Source organism: Cryptomeria japonica, chromosome 8 (assembly GCF_030272615.1).
Source record: "Cryptomeria japonica chromosome 8, Sugi_1.0, whole genome shotgun sequence".
Classification (NCBI taxonomy): domain Eukaryota; kingdom Viridiplantae; phylum Streptophyta; class Pinopsida; order Cupressales; family Cupressaceae; genus Cryptomeria; species Cryptomeria japonica.
In genome coordinates this window covers 576,704,408-576,726,801 of record NC_081412.1, presented here as the reverse complement: position 1 = coordinate 576,726,801, position 22,394 = coordinate 576,704,408, and the positions used below count along the sequence as shown (strand labels likewise).

The following is a 22,394-nucleotide window of genomic DNA, read 5'->3' as shown; positions in this document are numbered from 1 at the left end:
ACCGGTACTACCTTTCCTCGATGTCTTCTACTCTGATTATTTACTCCACTTAGGTTTTGACTCCTCTTCTTCAACTGGTTTCTTCATACTATCACTCATATTGAATTTGTCCTTTCCTTTATTTGGTTGTCTTCTCTTCACTTTCTCCTCAACCTTCAAAGCATACTGGTAAGCTTCTTCAACTGTGGAAATCTTCAACATACTCATCTCATCTTGATTGTTAAAAGAAAGTACATTGATGTATCTTGCCACCTTTTCTTTGTCGATCTCTCTATGTCTAGATCTGATTACCAACTTGTAGAATTCCTTAGTATATTCGTTCACAGTCATGTTTCTCTATTTTAGGTTCTGCAACTTGTTGAACAACTCCAATTCATAGTCTCCCCATATGAACGTGGCCTTCAATATTTCAACCATCTGTCTCCACCTGGTGATCTTCATTTCACCATTTTCCACTTTGTCTTTCTCCAATTCCTTCCACCACAAGGTAGCATTCCCTTTTAACTTGGTTTGTGCCAACCTAACTCTCTACAGGTCCTTGACATCCTCAAATTTAAAGTAGTCATCTAACTCTCCAATCCAATTGATAAGATCCTCCAGGTTCAACATTTCAGAAAAATTAGAAACCTCAACTTTATGCACTTTATTTACATGTGCTACTGATTTTAGGAATCTTTCCTCTCTCATATTCTGGTCCTTCAAATTCCTCCAGATCTTCACCAGATTCATCATATTCATCCTCAAAATTAGGGTTTCTTCGCAAACCAGCCAAAGCATTCTGGATTTCATTCATCACTTCATTCTTGAAGTCTTCCATCATCTGCTCTACCCTATAGGGCTTTGTTCTCCTCGGTGACATCTCTTCTTCTACTCTAGTGAACTACCTCAAATCAATGTTTTTTCCACCCCAAGGAGTTCTTCAATGTTCACAAATGATGTTTCCACCAGCCAGTCCATAACCAGCTATAATAACACTTGATGTAGCTATAACTGATAAAAACCCTCAAAAGAGTCAACCGACTTATGCAGCAAGACAAACATAATAGAAGCAATAAGAAAACATAATAAATTCACATAAATAGATATTATTAAAGCCATACAACTTCCAAAAATAATTTAGCAGTCATTATATTATCATCAAAGAACATCCAATACTTAACTAGCTACATGTAGACTTCAAACCGAATACAATCCAACCGAGACTCTAAGAATCAACTGAACCACCACATGTGAATCTCAATCCTTATTCTGAGTTTCTACTTCCTCCCCCTTATAAATGATTACATAACATCATATTTATACCCACCAGAACATATCCAGGTCGACCTCATAAGATTGCATTCACCAATGCAGGAAAATGAAAGGGGTAATTAAGTCGGCCCTAAGATTTAAGAAATCTTTCCAGAAAATTATAATCAAGTGATGTGGTTCAGCAGGAAGGTTGGCCACATGCAAAAGAACATTGGACAAGACCCAAAATAGACCCATATGCCAAGAATTGCACCAGTAGTGAAGGAAAACCAATCAGTAAGCACAAGAATTATCTCGGAACCCAAAAACAATCAATTGAAAGTGATAACTAACCAGAAAAGAACCCAAATGAACTAAAAATATGGAATCAAGCACATTAAACCATCTGGGAACCGAAAATAAGATCTATCACGAAGAACAAGAAAGTACTAGTATATACCGGTAAGAATACAAAAAATGTCACAAAGAACTAAACAAGAGCAAAAACTGAAAGGAAATATTTTGGTTGGTGCAAGATATCTCATAAGCTATGTGAGAAAATACAATAGAATGACCAAAACCTAGGTTTTACATTTATGATATTATGAAAGATATACAATGACAACAACAAAATAGAAAACACATTGGAAAGATAGAAGGAAAGAGAAAGAGAGAGAGATCATAAAAGGTCCATGGATGAAGTCTCCAACACACATGAACTTCCTTCCATAACTTGCACACAAAAAAAAATAGAGATGAAATGTTGGAGCTTTTTTTATAGGCGTGCCACAATCAAGACCCCACATTGGTGTTTCCACCTCCATAGATAGCCAAGATAAAGAAGATAATAAGTACGCTATTGGAGATGCAATGCCATAATAAAAATAAAGAGGAAGAAATTCCCCTTCAACACTAAATAAGTGGAGGATTCTCAGAGAGAAGGTAAGAACCAAGAATCCTCAAAAAGAAAAATTGATTATGGTGACAAGTGAATGAGGTACAACAATGGTGAAATGCCGAAATAATTGATCAAGAAGCTGCAGATTGTGTGAAAAGACCTAATAGTCTGTAGAAGACCAAAGAGTGCTAGACAAAGCCAAATGAGGCTACCAAAGGCAATATATTATCTGCAGAGGAATAAAACTAATGTTGGTGGTCAGAGGAATATGTGTTACGAATCCTACCAATTATAGGTGTAATGCTCAATTGACCACTTGTGGACTTTAGATTCCCAGGATGCTAGCATGGCACATGGATGTCTCAGTGGCGCACTGGTGTCCATTAGTCAAAAGTCAACAAGGTTAGGAAAATGATAGAATAAAGGGTGATGAAGTTAGCCAAGAAGACAAAAGAACACAAAGGTAAAGGAGTTCTCCAATCCGTTTAAAGAGAAGGTTCTTATGTAGTGTGGATTTGCATGCGGTGTAATTTATGAAATTACACTTATGTTATCCTATGTCTCACCTTAGCTTATATGATCAACAATCTTTAATAATATATTATATGGCATATATGAACATTCTATTTGCATTATTGGATAGGAATGTAGTTTATTGTTTTCATGTTGATCATCTTATTTTGTTGTTCTTTTCATTAGGCCTTTAGATCTTGGACAACTATCTCCATGGCCAGATTTTACAAACTCAACATATTGACTTAAAATAGATTAGCAAATAAATTTAATATTAGTTATTTTTTTTTATTAAGGGAAAATAGGTTTTTAAGGGCCCCTGAAACCCTTTAGAGAATTAGATCAAAAGATAGACATTAGAGAGCACCAAAAAAGCTAGAGACAATAGAAATAGAAAAGATAGCTAGCTGGATAACAAAAAGATAGAAATAGACAGACATAACACATAGGAACTATATACAAGAAAGAAGAAAAAGAAGAAGAGAAAAGCCAAGACTAGATAAATTTATTTAGCAACTTGGTAGCTTCGAGCTCCAGTTGCTCCATGTTCTCAGCAGTCCGCTTGATCTCCTCAATATCCTTGCTTTTGCTTTGCTTCTTTCTGGTGCTTGCGTGCGTTCTTTTTATCTTTAGGAGTATCTTCCTTCAGGGTTATCTTCCTTCACCTCAATGTTGTCCCAAAAGGACTTTTCCCCTTGATAACTTTCAATCCTGCTGATAAGGACCTTAATGCTGTCAGAGGCAACCTTTAAAATCTTGTGACTCTTCTCCCCAATGTTTTTGAGAGTCTTCTCAACCCCTTCCATCCTCTTTTTAGTATCCCAAGCTATGTCTTCCAAGGCTTGCAATCTATTGCGTTGGGAATTTATGATTTCCTCCACATTGCTAATAGCTTTGGTAAGCTCACTTAAGCAATTAGGGATGGAATTGAATTTACCATTCCCAATAGCTTCTAAATCTTCTATTTTTCTTGCCTCCTCTACCTATTTGGATTTTTTTCTTTTTATTTCCTTCTAAACCCAGAGGAAGACCTTATTGAAGCAGTCTGTGTCATTTTTTAAACAAAGGTCAATATCCATATGGGAATCATCCTAGGCCTTGTCTCCCACAGGATCCAAGTTCACCTCCAAAGCCACCTCCTTCCACTTAGCAATCATACCTTCCTTCATGGGGGTGTCCTCCCCAACCAAGCCCTTATTGTGGTCCTTGGAACTAGTATGCAGGGGCAACTGGTTCTTATCTCCAAAATCCTCACCTCCCAACATCTTCTCCTTCTTCTAGCTACAAAGGATTTGGACCTTCTCGTTGTCTATCTCCATATCATCTTTAGTCTCTTCTTCTTCCTCATACCATCTATTATCATCTTCCCCCTTTTGCTTCCTTCTAGCTAACCCTTTACCTTGATCCTCTTGCCTCATTTTCATTTTTCGCTTGCTTGACCCAATGATATGGGGGTACACCTCAACATCCACCTCTATGTCATAAGCCTCACCATCATCATCATTTGAATCATCCAATTCATTGTCCGACTCAGAAACCTCTGTAATATTCAATTGATTATTGGTATTCTTGATATTGTTGTAAAGAACCACCATAAGACCCTCACGCAGAGAAAGATTTCTTTTGGGATTAGAGATAGAATCCATAATCCTGATATTTAGGGCATAAAACAAGTAATAAGGGAGGGAAATTTTCTCCTTATAAAAGAAATGGTTTATAATAACAAAATGGTAGCTATAAACCCTGGTATATCTACCATCTAATGTTATGAATTCCATAATAGAAAACAAAATCCATCACCAAATCATCTTGATTAACTTAGGGGAGTAGTAAGTATGGCTTCCCTTCACCAATTTTTCTTTCTCCTCCTCATCCTTAGGGAATTTCTTCATAGCAGCATCTGACAGCTTGTGGTCCCTGTAGAATTTGATACCATCCATCGACAGACATGTAGCCTCAGTGATCATGGTCTCATTCACCTTAATCTTCCTACTTCCAATGGTCAAGGTTACCTTATTCTGGACCCCTTTTTCAAAATCTCTGTGATTTTCGGCCTTCTTTCTTTCATTCTCTCCACGTAATCCATCATTTTAGCTTCTTGTAGCACAACCCAAACCTGGGGATAGTCCTACCATTTATCAATTTTAGTTGCCTTTGTGCACTTGCGATTTCCCCTCATTTTCTTTTTGATTTCAATCGACTATAATTTCCAGTAAATTCCACTCTTCTCTGTGTACTTTCCTTTTAGCAGAGAAGAACCCTCTAGTAGCAATTGGATATTTCTTAATATTCCACTCCAACAGAAAAGAAGCATCCATAAATCATGCGAGATGATATAACAATTAATAATGTACCTCCCTCTCGATTCCTTACAATGTCGTTTCATGATGCCACCACCACCTCTACCATCTTGAGAAATGATATCAAATTCTACCTTGCTTACCATGATATCTTTCATAATTTAAAATGTTATGTGGCACTTGAGGGAACTCCCCCTCACCATACCAAATCTTGATTTTCTTGCTCTATACTACCTCATTGGCAACCCAATCAGCACTCTTGTTGGCCTCTCTATAATAATGAGAAATATAACACTGGTCGAATCCCTCAAGAATTTCCTTGGTCGTATCAATGATATTTTTAATCGTCCACAAGGGTTTATGCTTTCTAAGGAGACAATTGATAATATTTTTAGAATCCCCTTCCATCCATAAAAATTTTACTCCCAGATGATATGCTAGTTTAATAGCTTGGAGGGCACCCATAGCTTCAACCAAATGATTTGTTTGGTTCCCCAAGGGAAAGGCTACCACCCCTATGCAAACCCAACACAATTCTGGATAACTCCTCCATAACCGGTTGGTTGTGGGTTCCCTTTAGGAGCCCCATCAAAGTTATCCTTAATCCAATCATTGGGAGGAAAAGACCAGCAACACATCCTTCTTTTGAATTGATTGGTATTAATGTCCATGTGGGCTAGGATGTTTCAGCTCCTTAGAACATCATAATGTTCCTTACTACTTCAATAATGAGATCCAATAGCCATCACATTCTCAACAAAATTGTATTTTATCTTAGCCCAAACCACCTCAGAGGGGTTAATGTCATTCCTGAAAATTTTGTTATTCCTTTCTTTTTAGATACCCCAAAGGATATGTGCAAAGGAAAACTTCCATAAATTTATTATGGTTGGATTTTTAGTATTACAAGACCAGCTCCTGAAACAATCTTGAATCTCCTCAAAGAACACCTAATTTAAACTCTAATGCTAGAAAAATATCAACCAGATAGGTTGGACAAAAGGACAGTGGATAAAAATATGGTTCCCAGTTTCCTCATCATTGATACATAGATGAAATCTATTAGGGATGTAGAATCCCCTCTTTCTCAGGTTATCTGTGGTTAGAACTTTATTTTGCAAAAGAATCCATAAAAAAATATTAATTTTAGGAGTCAAACTTGAACACCAGACCTTATCGTAGGAGGGACTAGAGTCTTGAGACTGAGCTAGCATACAAACAATAGACGCCATAGAATAAATCCTTGAAGGGGTACCGCCCCAAACCACGTGGTCCTCCCTTCTTGGATTAATAACTACTTGGTTGAGAATTAAGTTAATCTTCTTTAAGTTAGGACCAAAAGAGCTGAGGTCCACCCACTTTTGATCTCTCTAGTAGTTAGCAACTTAAACACTAAAGTTGTCCTTACAGGCCTAGATGATTATCTGAGAAGCACAATGATCAATGAGAGAAGATCCTCCAATCCAAGTATCATCCCATAATTCCACCTTTCTACCATTACCAAAGGCCCAAAATTTTCCCAAACTCACAATACTTTTAGCATGAGTAACACTATTTCAAATAGTAGAGCCACTTTATATCTAATCAAAGGCAATAAATTTTTCCATGGTAAGGATCACACGTAAATATTTAGCCTTCCAAATTTCATTCCACTCACCAATTCCCTAATAGATTCTCTAAATTTCTTTGGCCACTAGGGTCTTGTTAAAGGTTTAAATATTTCTCAGGCCCACTCCCCCCATCTTTTTTGGTTTGCATACATTATCCTAGGAAATGAGGGCAACTCTCTTCTTTGCCTCAACCCCAGACTAGAGGAAAGCTTTATGAATTTTCTCAATAGCATCTACAAATTCAAGAGGTATTTTGAAGAGGCTTAAAGAATAAACCCAAAGACTTTGGAGTGAAGATTTTAAAAGCTGGATTTTACCTAATTGGCTAAAAAGGATTCCTTTCCACCCAATCGGCTTCCTACTAAATCTGTCAACCAGACTATTCCAAAAAAACATTGTGGGTTTCATGCCCAAAGGAAGACCTGGGTGAATAGGAGTTTGGCCAATTTGGAAACCAAGGATCTGGACCATCCTATTTTTTTTGTCCTCTAAGGTGTTGATGAAGAATAAATACCTTTTCTCCTAATTAATCATTTGACCCGAAGTAAAACTATAAGTATTGAGAAGGTTCTTCATAATAGATGCTTCTTTGATTGATGAAGTACCCATTAAAATGATATCATCAAAAAATTGTTGGTGGGAATGGGCTTTCAATTGAGAAGATGGAGAGACCCCTAGCAAAAGACCCTGAGAAACAAATTTGCCTATAAATCTTACTAGACATTCAGCCAGAATAATGAAGAGAATAGGGGAGATGGGATCCCCGTTCCTGATGCCCCTAGAATTTTAAAGAAGGGGGAAGACACACCAATCACAATTATAGAGAAAGGAGTCAAGATAAGTTGATCAATCAACCAAATAAACTTATCACAGAAACCAAAAGCACTATGAACCTTTCCAAAAACCCCCAATCCACACGATCATAGGCTTTAGACAAATCCAATTTCATCAAGAAGCCTTGTTTCTTTGATTCCACCAGCGAGTGAATATTTTCATGAATAGTGATGATAGATTGAAGCATTTGTCCGCCAGGGATGAATTCACTCTATTGGGGCGATATAACAGAAGAGAGAATAATGAGAAACCTGCTAGTAACCACCTTCAAGATAGTTTTATAGAAATAATTGCATGATCTTATCAGTATGAATTGATCCATCCAATCATCCCTTGGACATTTGGGAATTAAAACTAGAAAAGTGGCATTGAGTTCCTTTAAGATAATCCTAGCCCCCAAACATTCTTGCACTCCCTTAACTAGATCATTTTAGAATGTTCCAAAAAGATTGAAAGGAGAACAACGGGAACCCATCTAGTCTTGGGGCTTTATTATCATCAATGGAGAATGACGCTTTCTTAAATTCCTCCCCAGAGGGAATGGCAACCAAAGCATTATTCTGGACATTATTAATGATGGAAGGAATGGTCTCTAAGAGGGCCCTCTGAGAAAGATCATTTAGTCTGCTATCCGCAAAGAGAAGAGATTTGAAAAAATATCTGGCTTCATTCCCAATCTCATCGTCCTTCCTAGTTTCAATTCAACCAATTCTCAATTTAGAAATCCTATTAGCAGCCTTATGTTTCACAATGGTCATATGGAAGAACATGGCATTTCTATCCCCAGCTTTAAGCCAAAGAGATTTGGACCATTGTTTCCAAAATTCTTCTTCTCTTCTGATGATCTTATGATACTTGACAAGCACTTTATTTTCCTCTGTAATAGATGTACCTCATTATATCCGTTGATTTAGATTTTTTCCTGTATTTCCTTTAGCTCAAGCTAGGTTTTGGATTTGGCAACAAAAATATCCTCAAAAACTTCCTTGTTCCATTTCATAATATTATATTTCACATGCCTTAATGTTTTCACCATTCTATACATAGTAGTCCCTTTGACATCAATCGACCACCACTCCTCAATGGCCTTCTCAAGGTTAGGATTGTCCAGCCACATCCTTTCAAATCTAAATGAGAAGATTCTTTTCATACTTATATTCTCTACCATAAGAACCACAAAAAAGTGGTCTAAACCAATCCGTTAACTAGCCAATAGGGAACACTGATAATGGCTAAACTAGTCATTAGAGATAAGGGCCCTGTCTAATTTGACTTGAATAAGTTCTCCCCCCACCCTTCGGTTGGTCTACGTAAAATTGGCACCTTGGAGGTCAATATCATGAAGACCTTGGTTATTAATAAAGTTCAGCAGGTCTATTATACTATCTAACTGAGCTGGGACACCCCCAAACTTCTCATTGTCACAGAGAGGGGTATTGAAGTCCCCCATGACCATCCACCATTCATCCTTAAGAGAAGACCGAATGTCCTCCAGTTTCTTCCAAAATTACATCTACCTAGTCTATTTTTAGGGGCATATATGTTAGTTATGATCCAAAAGGTACCATCCCCTAAATGATGAAACCTAAGAAAATCCAAATTACTATCCTTCTTAATAGGCACCCCAATAACATGCCGTAGATTCCAGAAAATGGCCATGCCCCCAGAAGCACCATCCTAGATACCTCCTAAAACTCCACCATCTTTAAAAAGCTTAATCTTATCCACTTTCTCTCTAGTCATTTAGTTTCTTCGATAAGAACGATATCCAACTTATGCTCTCTATCTAAAATTCTAAGAACTTCCTGTTTATGTGGACTATTTAGTCCACGGATATTCCATGAAAAAAATTTAATTTTTCTTTTTAGGGAACATACCTCAAGGATGGTCATCTGAGTACCATTTGCTATATTCTCGCTTGCCTCTTGATCTCTAATCTGGCTTGCTAAAATTCTTCCAAGGGGAGAGGGGAGAAAAACCATATCGGACTTAGGGACTATTTATTGTCTTGACCTGAGTAGCCTGAGGGGTTTATTTTGGCCCCTTTTTCCAACATTTTTTCATTCCACAGATTCATTATTTTGGATATCATCCTCTTGGTTGTTTTGGGTGGTTGTCTTCTACTTGAAGGCATCATCCTTAGCCCACTTAGCGCTTATGTTAAGCGATGAAGTCGTTGGGGATAGTTGGAAGGTAGATTTCACCATATCCACCAGCTATTGTGATTTTGATGATGAGATCCCTCCAAGGATCAAACACCTATGGGCATCCTCATAGTCAGATCAAGAGAAATTTTTGTTAGTATTTTCCATAGTACTATTCGAATCTGCTTCCTCCTTGGACTGCAAAACTACCTGTATTTCTCCATCTTCCAAGTTATCACTTTGTTGTTCATCCCAAATGGTGTTTTTTCATTCTCTCTCATCTTTGCCTATTTGATCCTCTTCCCCATCTTTAGATGCATGGTTCTCTAGGTTTTCCAAATTAATTTTCCCCTGTTGCTCAAAAGTGTTAGGGATGATTACACTTTGGGCTTCTTCTACGATTTTTTTTCTTCAACAATCACCTGTTGCTTAGCAGGATTTTTGGCTCTCCATTGCGTTGTATTATCTTTCTTCTCTTTCTCTTTGACAGCCTGTAGAGGGCATTTCTTATTAGTATGCCCTGATTTTTTACAATGAAAACATCCAAAAGGGACACTTTCATACTCTATAGGTTGGACCCACTTCCCCAATCTATAGTTAATCTCACTAGATAAAGGCATATTTGTTCCTTGCATAACTCCCACACAAATCCTTCCAAAGGTGAGTCTTCTTCTAGTTATTGTGATAGGGTAAATAGATAAGAGTTCCCCAAAGGAGCTAGCAATTCCTTTGAAAACATCTTCAACCCAGAAGTCCAATGGGAGGCCAAATAATCTAACTTAAACAGGAGCTTGTACAAAAAAAAGATTCATTTAGGTCCATCTTAAGCGACATTTTGTAGAGCAAGCATAGATTTTACAATCAACCAAGGGCCATCACAAACCACCCTCGACATGTCTTCCTCACATGAAAATGACATAGACAATGCACCTTTGGACATGGCTATGATCTCCACTTGACCTTTGAGCACCCATTTACATTTATAAAGTGCCCTGACAACATCAATATTTGGTGTAGGGCATAAAACATTTCCAACTAGAGTTAGAGCCATAAGGTTAATGTTATGCTCAATCACTAGATCAGGAACTTGAATAGAAAATCTACCCTTTTTGAGCTCTGTGATATTACTCATTACAGGGTGTAAATACTTTCCACTTAGTTTGACACCGAACAGAGACTTCCACGATCGATCAATATCCCTTTGAATAGGTCCCTGCCTTGGGCTGTCTCCAATACATGATTCTCCCATCTCCCCATCAGGATCTAGAGGCTTGTCACCACCTTTTGGGTCCCCATCCACCGTATCCTTTCCATTCTGATCAGAGGAGTCAGGGCAGTCCCGAGATTTGTCCTTTCTGCCCATTCCCTAGTTCACTGGTCCATTACAGGGTTCCCCACCTTGTCCTTAAATGAAATTCAAAGTCGCTCCCTTCTCACACTCCCATTTCATGTCACTTCTCAATAAATTATTATTATGTTATAATAAATTATTATTAATTTTAAAAATAGATTAACATTACTTTAGTTTTAGCTTTTTTGCTATGGTTGATCCTCTTTTGTAATGGGTAAGAAGTTTCTTCATCAAATAATTTTTTTATTGAGATAGTTGTTATAGCTTTATTGTTAAACTAACCCCTATCACATATCATACAATTGACTACCAAAAATATATGGTTGTAGAAAACTCTATGGTGTAGTGTGAACATCACCTATCAATTAGTGTTTGTGACAAACCACAAGTATGGCAAGGCGGTTGGATTTATTTACATTCATGGTTGTATTATTCAAACTATTTTAAAAGATTTAGTACAAAGTGAATGACATTATTACAAATATACAAACAATAATTAACATCAACATTTTAGTTAGGGTTTGTTATAGGTTCTCAAAAAACTATTTGAGTTCAGTGTGAGTTCTCTCAATTTCCTTTGGGATGAACCCATAAGCACAATGACAACTCTTGGCCATGCCTTACTCCCACACCATACAAGCACCATACCAAATAAAGTGATTAGTTAACTCACTCAAGTGATACAAAGGTGATCTTTGATTAGACATATGCAACACCTAATTTCTACCATTCAATGACTGATGAAGCAATTGTAACACTCGAGTACCTCAAAACAAAGCTAACATAGTCTTACCTACCTTGGTCAGGAAAATTAAACATCCTAAGTAAGATTGATTAAATAGGTGCAAAATTACACTCAAGAAAATATATCCTAGGTAAATTATAATATTAGAATATCCTAGGCAAACAACAAAGAACCGTATCCTTGAAAATCATTGGAAACAACACCCAAAGAGTCGCTGAATCCTGCAAAGAAATAACAAAGCAATCGTACTAACTTCTTTTAACCAAGATGCAATCTCTAGATGAGAATGGCCCCTATAATCAAAGGGATTTTTCCTCTTATCACCCAAAGCTCATGGGTTTTCATCCATAAGCCTTCACTTCAACAAGTTTTTGTCCACTGAAAAATTTGTTTGTGAATATCCAAATATGAGATAAGAGATAATAGTCAACATGCGTCTTAATGCCACAAGCAACCATATTTATAACCCTCCAAAATTGAATGTTCAATGGGATACATGACAATTGAGTTACCCTAAAAAACCTTTCATTTTCTTTCTTGAACTTGTCACTTGAAAGACACATTCCTAACACCTCATTTTTTTCCTTGTAACTTACTTTTTACTTGTAAACTTAACTTAATTTTATTTTTTTCATAATAAACGTGTTATTTGATAATTATTTATCCTTTTGATTAATGGAATTAATTGATAGTAGTAAATAACAAATAAACTATCTTTTCTATGCTTTTTGATTAACTCGTAAAGACATAAGATGAGCTATTATTTATCCAAATTTAAGCAAAAGGGAACATGACAATATTGCACTCATGTTTCTAGTTGCCTTGGGTATTAGCAACCCCTAAGAATGGATTTTCCTTGGGCATGGGTTGGACTTGCATGTCATGACCTTAAAGCTTGGTTTTTAAAATTATTTAAAAATACTAAATCTTGAAACGGCGAGAGTTTCTTTTTGAGGTGCGTCTTCAAAGAAGTCACCCGAGACAAACCAATATATGGAATTTACGAGTAAACTCAGAAGAGCGAGAGAGATATTATGGAGGAGGATTATTATTGTTGTATAAAAGAGGCTGATATTGAAAGATACAGTCAAGATATTTGGAATGCATTGCTTGATATCTACGATGGATATGCCAATCTTAAAACCACCATAACAATGCTGTGTCCCAAGTGTGCTAAACCTGACCCATCTTCTCAACAGCTTCATAGTCTTTGTACTCAATGTTGTCTGGAATGGTCGATTCAGGAGCTAATCCAAGATCTCGAAATCAGCGAGTCCTGGAAAATAGTTAAGTGGAGATTAGACGTGATTTTGGAAGATATTAAGAAGTTCCATATGCCTTTGAAGAATTCACTGGAATATACAGACATAAAAAAATTCAAGAACCTGAAGTGGGCTGAAGGAGATCCCGTTAACGTTTGGATGCAATTAGACTACATGAGTTTCTTGAAAAATTACTGTCCTGCAGCCTTAATGGATATCATTCTAAACTTCTGGCGAGGTATTTTCCTTAAAAATGTGTTTGTAAAGTACATGAACTGTGATAGAGTACACCAGGAGCCCAAAAGGCTATTGAGCTTGTGCGGCCCTCTGCAATGGTATCCAAGGAAAAACACAGACTTCAGGCGTAAAATTACTTTTCATTTTGGCCCAACAAATAGTGGGACAACTTTTGAGGCTTTTAAAAGTTTCAAGGCAGAAGGAAAATCTGCAATTTATTGTGCCCCATTGAGCCTTCTTGCAATACAAGTTTACCAAGATGTGAATAAACAAGGAATCCTATGTGACCTTATAACTGGGGAGGACGTTAAACATTATCCAGGCTCTGTAAAATGGTGTTGCAGTGTGGAAAAGGTGGATCTGAGTAAAAAGTGGGATGTGGGTGTGATTGATGAGATTCAGATGATTGGAGATGATCTCAGAGGTGGGGCCTGGACAAGAGCATTCTTTGGGCTAAATGCTGATGAAATCCACTTGTGTGGAGAGAACAGCGTGGTGGAACTCATTCAAGATCTTTGTGAGTTAACAGGGGACAGATTGACAATGGTCAAACACAACAGGAGAACCCAATTGGTTGTGGAAAAAGAGGCCCTAGTTCTTGGAAAAAGTAAAATTGAATCAGGGGACTGCTTTGTTGGATTTTCAGAGCGTAAACTGAGAGAAATCAAAAAAACAATTTTGCAGCATCAGTCTTTTGTGAAATGTACTCTGTTATACGGAAGCCTCCCACCAGAACTCATCCTTGAAGAAGCTGAAAATTTCTTGAAAGATACTGAGACCCAAAAGACCGTGTTGTTAGCCACTGATGCCATTGTTTTGGGCCTCAATCTTCCACTAAGACGAGTGATTTTCACAGAGACAAAAAAATATGACCCAAGAATCAACTCCCACAAATCTTCCAGTCCTGTGAACAAACACTTAATTAATCAGATTGCTGGAAGAGCTGGTAGAGGCAGTGAAATTGGGTATTGTACAGCTACAGATTCTAAGAGCCTGGAATACCTTACGAGTTGTCTTGAAGCTCTCACTGAACCCATCAAGCTGGCTGTTTTAGATTTGGATCCAACAATACTGCCCATTCTCGAGCATCGTTGGAGAAAGCTAGGGCAATTTCGGGATTCGAATTTTGTTCGTTATATTAAGCTATGTATGGGTTTCAGAAAGCTGGGGTTGGGGAAAGCTGGGGTTGGCAACAGTTGTGATAAAGTTTTGTTTCGCTTCACGAAATTTCCAACTGAATTCTGGAATCTGGCCAATCAAATTGCAGTCAAAGATCTGATGCCACGGATAACCCTTTCTGACTTCTTGAAGCTCTGCAACTGCCCTTGTGAAGACCCACTTGTAGTTGTTTCTTGGATGACCAACATGTTTTCCACATTTACAGAATGTCCCTTCAATTATCTCAATGGTGCCTTCGACTATAATATGAATGAGCATACTTTTGAAGGCGTATATAGTCTGGTAAGGGCTTATAAGTATCTCTATACCCAGTTTCCCCAACAACGATCTCTAATGATTCATTATGATCGACTACCTGAACTAGAGTTGCAGATTAAGAGAATCATCCGACAGAGAGAAAAGAAAGAGGAAGAATACTGGTTACGCTATCCTTTGAATTCAGAGTATAAGAAGGAGCGAGCTATAATCAACATAGTGGAATGAAGAACTGTTTGCTTAGAATTGTTCTTTGTTGGGCTGTCGTGTAATCTTGTTTTGTAATTTTCTTTGGTGTTTAATATTTATTTTTATTTTTTGGAAAATTTATACTAAGAAAATAGTCATAAAGTTTATCTGTTAGAAAGTAGAAAGAAATATTCTTTTGTAGCATTTGGGTTCACAGATAGCTTATATTAATTTTTGACTACCTTGCACTCCTTGCATGATGACCTAACTGTGTTACAATCAAGGCATAGACACCTTACTCACTTGGGATTTGAACTTCTTACATCTTTTTCAAGAGCACAAATTATGATAGTTTACGCTTTTCTTTAGAGTTGTACTTAAGAACTTAAGCAACTTAAAATATATCAATGTCATGGAATGGTACCACTAAATAATGATTCTAAAAATTCATGAATATTAGTTACTAACAATAAAAAAGAATCTATAATGTGTTTGTCAAGTCTTCTTTTTCATGTCATTTGAATGAAGTCACTTTACAACTTATTGGGTATATCAAGTTGAAGGTAGGTTCTAATATGTCTACTCCTTTCACTTAATTTATTAAGTCATTTTGGTTTCTGAATATATTAATTTCTCATTCTTCTTATTATCTTATCTTAAACATTTGGTATTGTAGAAATATTGCATTGACTTTGCTCCCTTGAACCATTCCTTGATTTTGTTATTGATTCATCATAACTTCAAAACATCCCTCCTAATTAAGAAATTTTGCAGGAAGGACCTCACCCTAATGTGAATTCTATAGAACGATGTTAAATATGAAGAAAACTAATTGAAGACTTTGAAGGATGAATGGTAAAATGCAACTTTGTCCAATTTACCCAATCTTAAAAGAACATCTCTATTTAATTTTTTTTTTTGTTTCTTCTAGTTATGATCCCTACTATTTGTTTCCCTTGTCTAGCTTAGGAATTGCTATTTTTAACCATAACTTGGTTTTTCATATGTATGTTTGTTTGTTACATTTTAAAGATACTAACAATCAATGAAGGGGGTCCTTTCAAAATGCCTAATACATCGAATAGATAGCTCTAATAAAATATATTTTTTATATTTATAGATAGCTAACAAATGACACATCTAAGACAAATACAATAGCCAATGAAGAATCTTACATAACGAAGTGACCAATCAACCAATATTTGTGGAATAAAGTATTCGATCTCTAAGTAACACTAGAACAAATGCACACCGACTATATGTAGTCACACACAAAATATATAGTATAATATATAAAGTATTCAAAATATAAACATAGCACTCATTATATTAGTAATCATCAGAAGTAAAGGATTGAAAAAATTAATGAATGCTAAAAATAGTAATACGTCAACCTTAAAATAGACATTTGAATAATGTAAAACTACATTGAAGATCTTGACCCTCCACTCACATAAATAATCATTAAAATCAATGACCAATAATTATAGGAATATGAATAGGTTTTCATTGCTATTTATGATTCAATATTGTAAACTAGGGATAAATATTAAGTAAACTATTTTTTTATTTTTTCATTATTTCTATCATGATTATGCTCTATCAATGGCTATGAAATGTCTTAAATAAATCATTTTAAGGGATTATATTATCATTATTATATGTAAATTAAACTATAAAAAGGCTTATTGTATGTAGGTGACCTTGACCTAGTGAAGACATATAGCTAAGGAATGTATTTTGGTATAGTTATTATTTATAACATTTATTATTTATTTTGAGTTGAGAATCTATTAAGGTACCCATAGGAACACCATCATGGATTCAAGCTAAGCCCTAATAGAAAGAGATTTTATCTTCTCTCATATTTAACATTTTGGCCTCCTTAATGAGAACTAACAATACTATCTATAGGAATTATAGTTTTTTTTTACATTTCTTTATAATTAAAAACAAATGTCTATTTTCATTTTTATTTTTTTCATTTTTTATTGATAATCTTGTAAATAAAGTGATTTTTCTACATGAATGTATATGAATTTTAATAAACTTTTTTATTTTTTAAAAATATAAGTAATAAAATTGATTAACTATTTTATAGAGATGTAATTCACACCATTTAAATTAAATTTAATAAAAATTCAAATAAATAATCAAACTATTTCATTGCAACCATTACCCAACAAATATATCTATTACAAACTTTTTTGGCTCTACTTGATGCGAAAATATGCGAATGATGCAACACCATCTTCACAAAGCGACTCCCTCCTAAAGTGACACCTGTGGGGATTGGCAGACCGTGGTTAGCAAGAAATAGAAAAGAAGGAATAATTCCCATGCTCAACAAGGTCATTTCGATCCCCGTAGGAATTTCTCATTTGTAGGGCATTCTATCTACCCTAGAAATCTAGGGTATGATTCGGTAATAGAGAAAAGCAAGCTCAATATACCCTCTGTTGTGAATCTCCCAAAATCGAGCCCCAATATCACACATCTCCCTCAATGGGTTTTTTAAAATGGGGTTTGGGTGGATAAATTTGGCCTAACTCACTAGAATAATCACCTAAAGTCCAAACTTGAGGTTGTCAAACCTTTTAACAATAAAGCTAGTAAAATAAATAAGAAACCTGGGCCAAACAAAGATTGGAATCCGGTGTATCCTCCAATTTCAGGCTCGAATCCGATGCCTCTGGGGAAAAATAGGGATTTTCCTCCCGAATTTGCAAATAACAAGGAACCAATTTCTCAACCAAAAGCCAATAATATAGTTGAATTACCCTCAACAATGCTTAATCCAATGTGGAATCTCTATTACAATCTTGGGCTTCTGGTTAAATGGAATGGTACCAATTTCTAAGCTAGGGAGGCAATTGATTGGTGGTATTCATGGTTTCCCCGAGAGGTAAGTATTTGTCATCTTGACAATGATGTTTTATTCATTTTGTGTAAGAACTCAAACACTAAAAGAGAAATTTCATCGAGCAAAGTGAGATTATTCCAAGGACATTGCTTTTCTTTTATGGAATGGTATTCAAATTTTGACCCACTTTCTTTTAGGCCCAGTAAGACCCGGAGATGGGTGGATTTGGGCCCTCTCCCTATAAAATATCATTTCCCCCAAATTTTAGAAATTATAGGGCAAAAATTGGGCACCTATATTGGATGTGAAGGTCTTGATAGGGAAGATCAATTCAAACATGTACAATTGCTTATAGAATTAAAATCATATGTTAAATCTTTCGATCTGGTAGATATTCTACCAGGCCGAGGATCTTGGACTATTAATCCATCCCTTTATAATGGTGTCATTGATATATCAAATATTCTAATTAAAGAATTTGGGATTGAAGAGTCCAATCAGGTCAAAAGGGATCCACTAATACTCCCTGAAATCATTGTCAATTTCATGCAAAACATAGGTGGTTTCTATTTAGAATCCTAGGATGATAGTCTGACGGTCCCTGTAGTATACTTATCTCAAAAAACAAAAGGGAGTCATCTTCTTCAATCCAACAATAGGGTATTCATGGAAAATCCTTTATATAAAATGGATTGTTGGGGATAGAAATGAGCCAAGTATTGGACAAACCTAAGTGGGGATGATTTAATCCCTTTCCTTCTCCCCAACTAGGGTTGGACATTATCAGAGTGGAGGCATCAATCAAGATATTCCTTTATGCTTCTTAGGTGAAGAAGCTCAAAGCTTTAATAGGAATGGTGACATTAAGATTGATCACCTCAATTGTAAAGAACTTCATAGTTTGTTAATAGGTGAAAAAGAATTCAAAGTGGACGTGCAAGAGCAGCTAAAATTACTTGATCAACAGATGGAACTTAGTAAGAAAGCAGATAATGAATAGGTGATGAATGATCTGGACCGTACATTAGGGTTCAGTTGTCCTTTTGACCAATTCACTAACATAAATGAAGATGAGGCTACTCCCGTTGGAGGCTAGTCCCCTAGAGTTAAGGGCAATGCCTTAAGTGAGTTCAAGTTGGGGTTAGGCCCTTGTTTGGGTAAGAAAACTAAAACTGATTTTGGTTTAATCCCAAAGAAGAAAGCTAGTAAATCCATAGTTCAATTCAGAAATATGACGGGGGAAACCTTCGGGTAGGCAAAAATAACATTGATCATGAATGCAGGGAAGGGGAAGTTCCTTCCCACATAGCCCTGAAGGTCCTAACATGAAATATTAGCGGCTTAAATGCCCTTAACAAGCAACGCATTCTAAAGCATTGTATTTTTAATTAAAAAATTGATATAGCCCTATTATAGGAAATTAAACTTAGTAAAATGGAAATTGGAATCTTCAGGATGTAATTAGGTTTTCTTGAATTGGATGCAACACCTGCGTTGGGAGGCTTTGGGGGCTTGGGAATGATATGGGATCCTAGGCAAATCATAGTCAATTTGGTAGCTAGTATTAAGAATTGGATGAGTGTCGATGTCAGACTTTTGTGATACAACTTAAGATTTATTCTTTTTAATGTATACAGTCCTATTTTGACATGCGAGAAAAAAACTATTAAGGAATGAAATTGGATCAATACTAACTTCTAATCTAGAGTGGAATTGCTTCTTAGGAGGAGATTTTAATGCTATCTTTGATCTCTCTTAAAAAAAAAGGTGGTATAAGAAGAGAACACCAATTTTTAGTAGATTTCAAAGATTGGATCAATAATCACAATATGGTAGACATAAAAATAGATAATGACATCGTTACTTGGAATAATAGAAGGTGGGCTTTTAGTAACATAGCAGAAAGATTAGATAGGTTTCTGTTTAGAGGTGATATTTTATCCTTTAATTATGTCTCCTCAATTCTGCCCATCTCAAGGTCTGATCATTTCCCAATTCAATTAAACATTGTGGAAAATGTTAATCCTAAGAGGTGTCCTTTCAAATTTGAAAAGATGTGGATAAAGGATGTGTCTTTTATGGAAAATATTGGAACTTGGTGGAAAGAAGTAGAAGTATCAGGATCAAATTTATACTGTTTTGTTACAAAAATTAAATAGGTTAAGAGAAAACTTATTAATTGGATTAAGGACAAGTTTGGAGATATCTTTTTCATTAAAAGGGATATAGAAATAGCCTTAGAACAAGTTAATGACAAATTTATCAAGGAAGGCATGGATCATAATAGTTTTTTTCTTAAAAAATAATTTCCTCATAGACTAGAAGAAATTTTGTCAAAGGAAGAATTATGTTATTGGAGACAAAAGTCTAGGGTGACTTGGATTTCGGAGGGTGATCTAAATACCAAGTTTTTCCATGCTATTGCAAGAAGTAGGAACAAAATTAATAAATTAACCAATATTAGAAGTGAGGCTGGAGTTTTATTAGATGACTCTGAAAGTATAGCATCAGAGGCGATCTCCTTTTTTCAGAACTTACTAAGAGAGGAACTTATCTCAGATTTGACAGCTCAGACTAGTCTGATCAACAATATTCCTAAAATCATTAATGATAACTAAAACTTACCTCTTAGCCGAGAGTTTACCAAGTCAAATATAGAAGAGACCCTATTCCAATTCCACGGTGATAAAGCACCTGGCTCGAATGGTTTCCTGGCTTGTATATTCCAAAAATGTTGGCATATTATAGGTGATGAATTAGTGGAATCTTTGGAAGGTATAAGGTGAGCTAGCAGATTTCTTAAAGAGACAAATCACACTTTCTTAGCTCTTATCCCGAAAAAGGAGACAGTGGATAGTATGAGTGATTTTAGACCTATTTTACTATGTAACACTATTTATAAAACATTTTTGAAAGTTCTAGCCAACCGACTAAAAAAATTACTTTCAAGCATCATCTCTAAAGAACAAACTGGGTTTGTACTATGCAGGTCTATTTTTTATGGAGTTATCATTTCACAAGAGCCAATGCACTATGTTCAAATTAATCGTCAAGCTAGTATGTTTATCAAATTAGACATTAAGAAAGAACACGATATGGTAAATTCGAGGTTTCTTTGTAAATGCCTAGAAGATTTTGGGTTTAGAAAAGGTTGGTTCAACTTAATCTTTGAATGTATCTCAACACCCAAGATCTCAATCCTGATCAATGGACATCCAGAAGGCTTATTTGATATGTCAAGAGGATTGATAAAGGACTTAGGTCATCCAATTTGTGGGGCCATATTTTGACCAAACTTGACCAAAAATTCCAAAGTTGGAAAAGTAAATGGTTGTCTGTAGCAGGTAGAGTAAAAATGCTTTGTTTTATTCTCTTTTCTCATCCCCAATATAAAATGACACTTTTTTATTTTCCAAAAGGTGTGAAACAGAACCTGGACCAAAATCTTAGAACTTTTTGTTGGCAAGGATTAGTAGACAAGAAGAAAGTTGCACTTATAGCTTGGGAGAAACTCTGCAGACCCAAGGGTCAAAGTGGAATAAAACTAAGAGACCAGTAGCTACAAAATAAGGCTCTTGGGGATAACCTAGTGTGGAAAATTTATCAGGAACCATTTAGAAGATGGGTGAAAGTTCTAGCTAGGAAATATTTACACTCTTATGACCCCACTAGCATCTTTGGAATAAGAAATCCCCCACATGGTTCTATAATATGGAATTTTCTGCTTAACTGTAGGTATGTCCTCACTCATTATCTATCCTAGATTATAAGGTCTTGGAACAAAGCACTATTTTGGGAAGATTCGTGGGGGGGACACTCACCAATTCATGCAATCCTTAAGGATAAAATTCTAAAAAATAGATTGGTAGACATAATTGGTAATACTATGGCTAATTATATTGTCATTCATCCAGTCTACCCAGCCCTGGGATGAAGATGGAAATCTTCTAAGGACTTGGGATTATCTTTTGAGGAGGCTAAAAAACATGCAGAGATTCTGGTACAAAGAAAGTTAACAATCTCAAATAAAGATGTTTGTCTTCTATGGTCCAAATCTCCTACTAGAGAATATAGAGTTAAGGAGGGGTATAATTCCATGGGCAATAAGCTTTACCCCTCAAAAAAAAACTACCTATTAATCTTTGTTGGGACAAACAGTGTCTCCCAAATGAAGGTCTTTTCTTATGGACAATAGTACAAAAGAGGATATTGACATCAGACTGGTTTAAGAAACTAGGTTATGCAGGGCCTAGTAGATGTCCCTTGTGTCTTAGCAATGAAGAATTTATGGATCATCTACTCCTTAGATATAATTATTCTAATATATGTTGGAGGCAGTTAATTAATAAATTAAACTGGGCTAATCCCCTCCCCAACCAGTTGTTGGATCTTTTTCTATGCTGGCCATCCCATCTAAAATCTGGTCTTTATAGACTGCATTGGATTATTTCCCCATCGATCCTCTTATGAGAATTATGGAAGGAAAGGGATAGAAGGATTATTAAAGACAAGGCCTTGCCTCAAGATTGACTATTGAATAAAATAGAAGAAACTATCATAGAAGTAGTTAACAACAGGTTACAAAATGGCCACTTCAATAACCTTCCTTTTACAACAAGAGATGAACAACTTAGAAAATCTTGGAATGGACATACAATTCTTCTCTTCTATGGCCTCGGGGGAGCTAGATCCTTGGGTTTCATAAACGAATGTAAATGGTCCAAGCCAAGTAAAGGTTGGTTTAAATTAAATTTTGACATTGCCTCTAGAGGCAATCGTGGCAT

The 22,394-nt window shown here is 35.9% G+C and overlaps 1 protein-coding gene across 1 annotated transcript; it reads left to right on the top strand.

Moving 5' to 3' along the window:
* Positions 1 to 12,659: 12,659 nt before the first annotated feature.
* LOC131046783 (ATP-dependent RNA helicase SUV3, mitochondrial-like) lies at positions 12,660 to 14,786 on the top strand. The gene has a single exon (XM_057980575.2). The coding sequence runs from the start codon at positions 12,660 to 12,662 to the stop codon at positions 14,784 to 14,786; it is 2,127 nt and encodes a 708-aa protein (XP_057836558.2).
* The last annotated feature ends 7,608 nt before the right edge of the window (positions 14,787 to 22,394 follow it).

Excerpts from the sequence above, each read along its gene's own strand:
- LOC131046783 (XM_057980575.2), top strand. The coding sequence starts at position 12,660 with ATGGAGGAGGATTATTATTGTTGTATAAAAGAGGCTGATATTGAAAGA.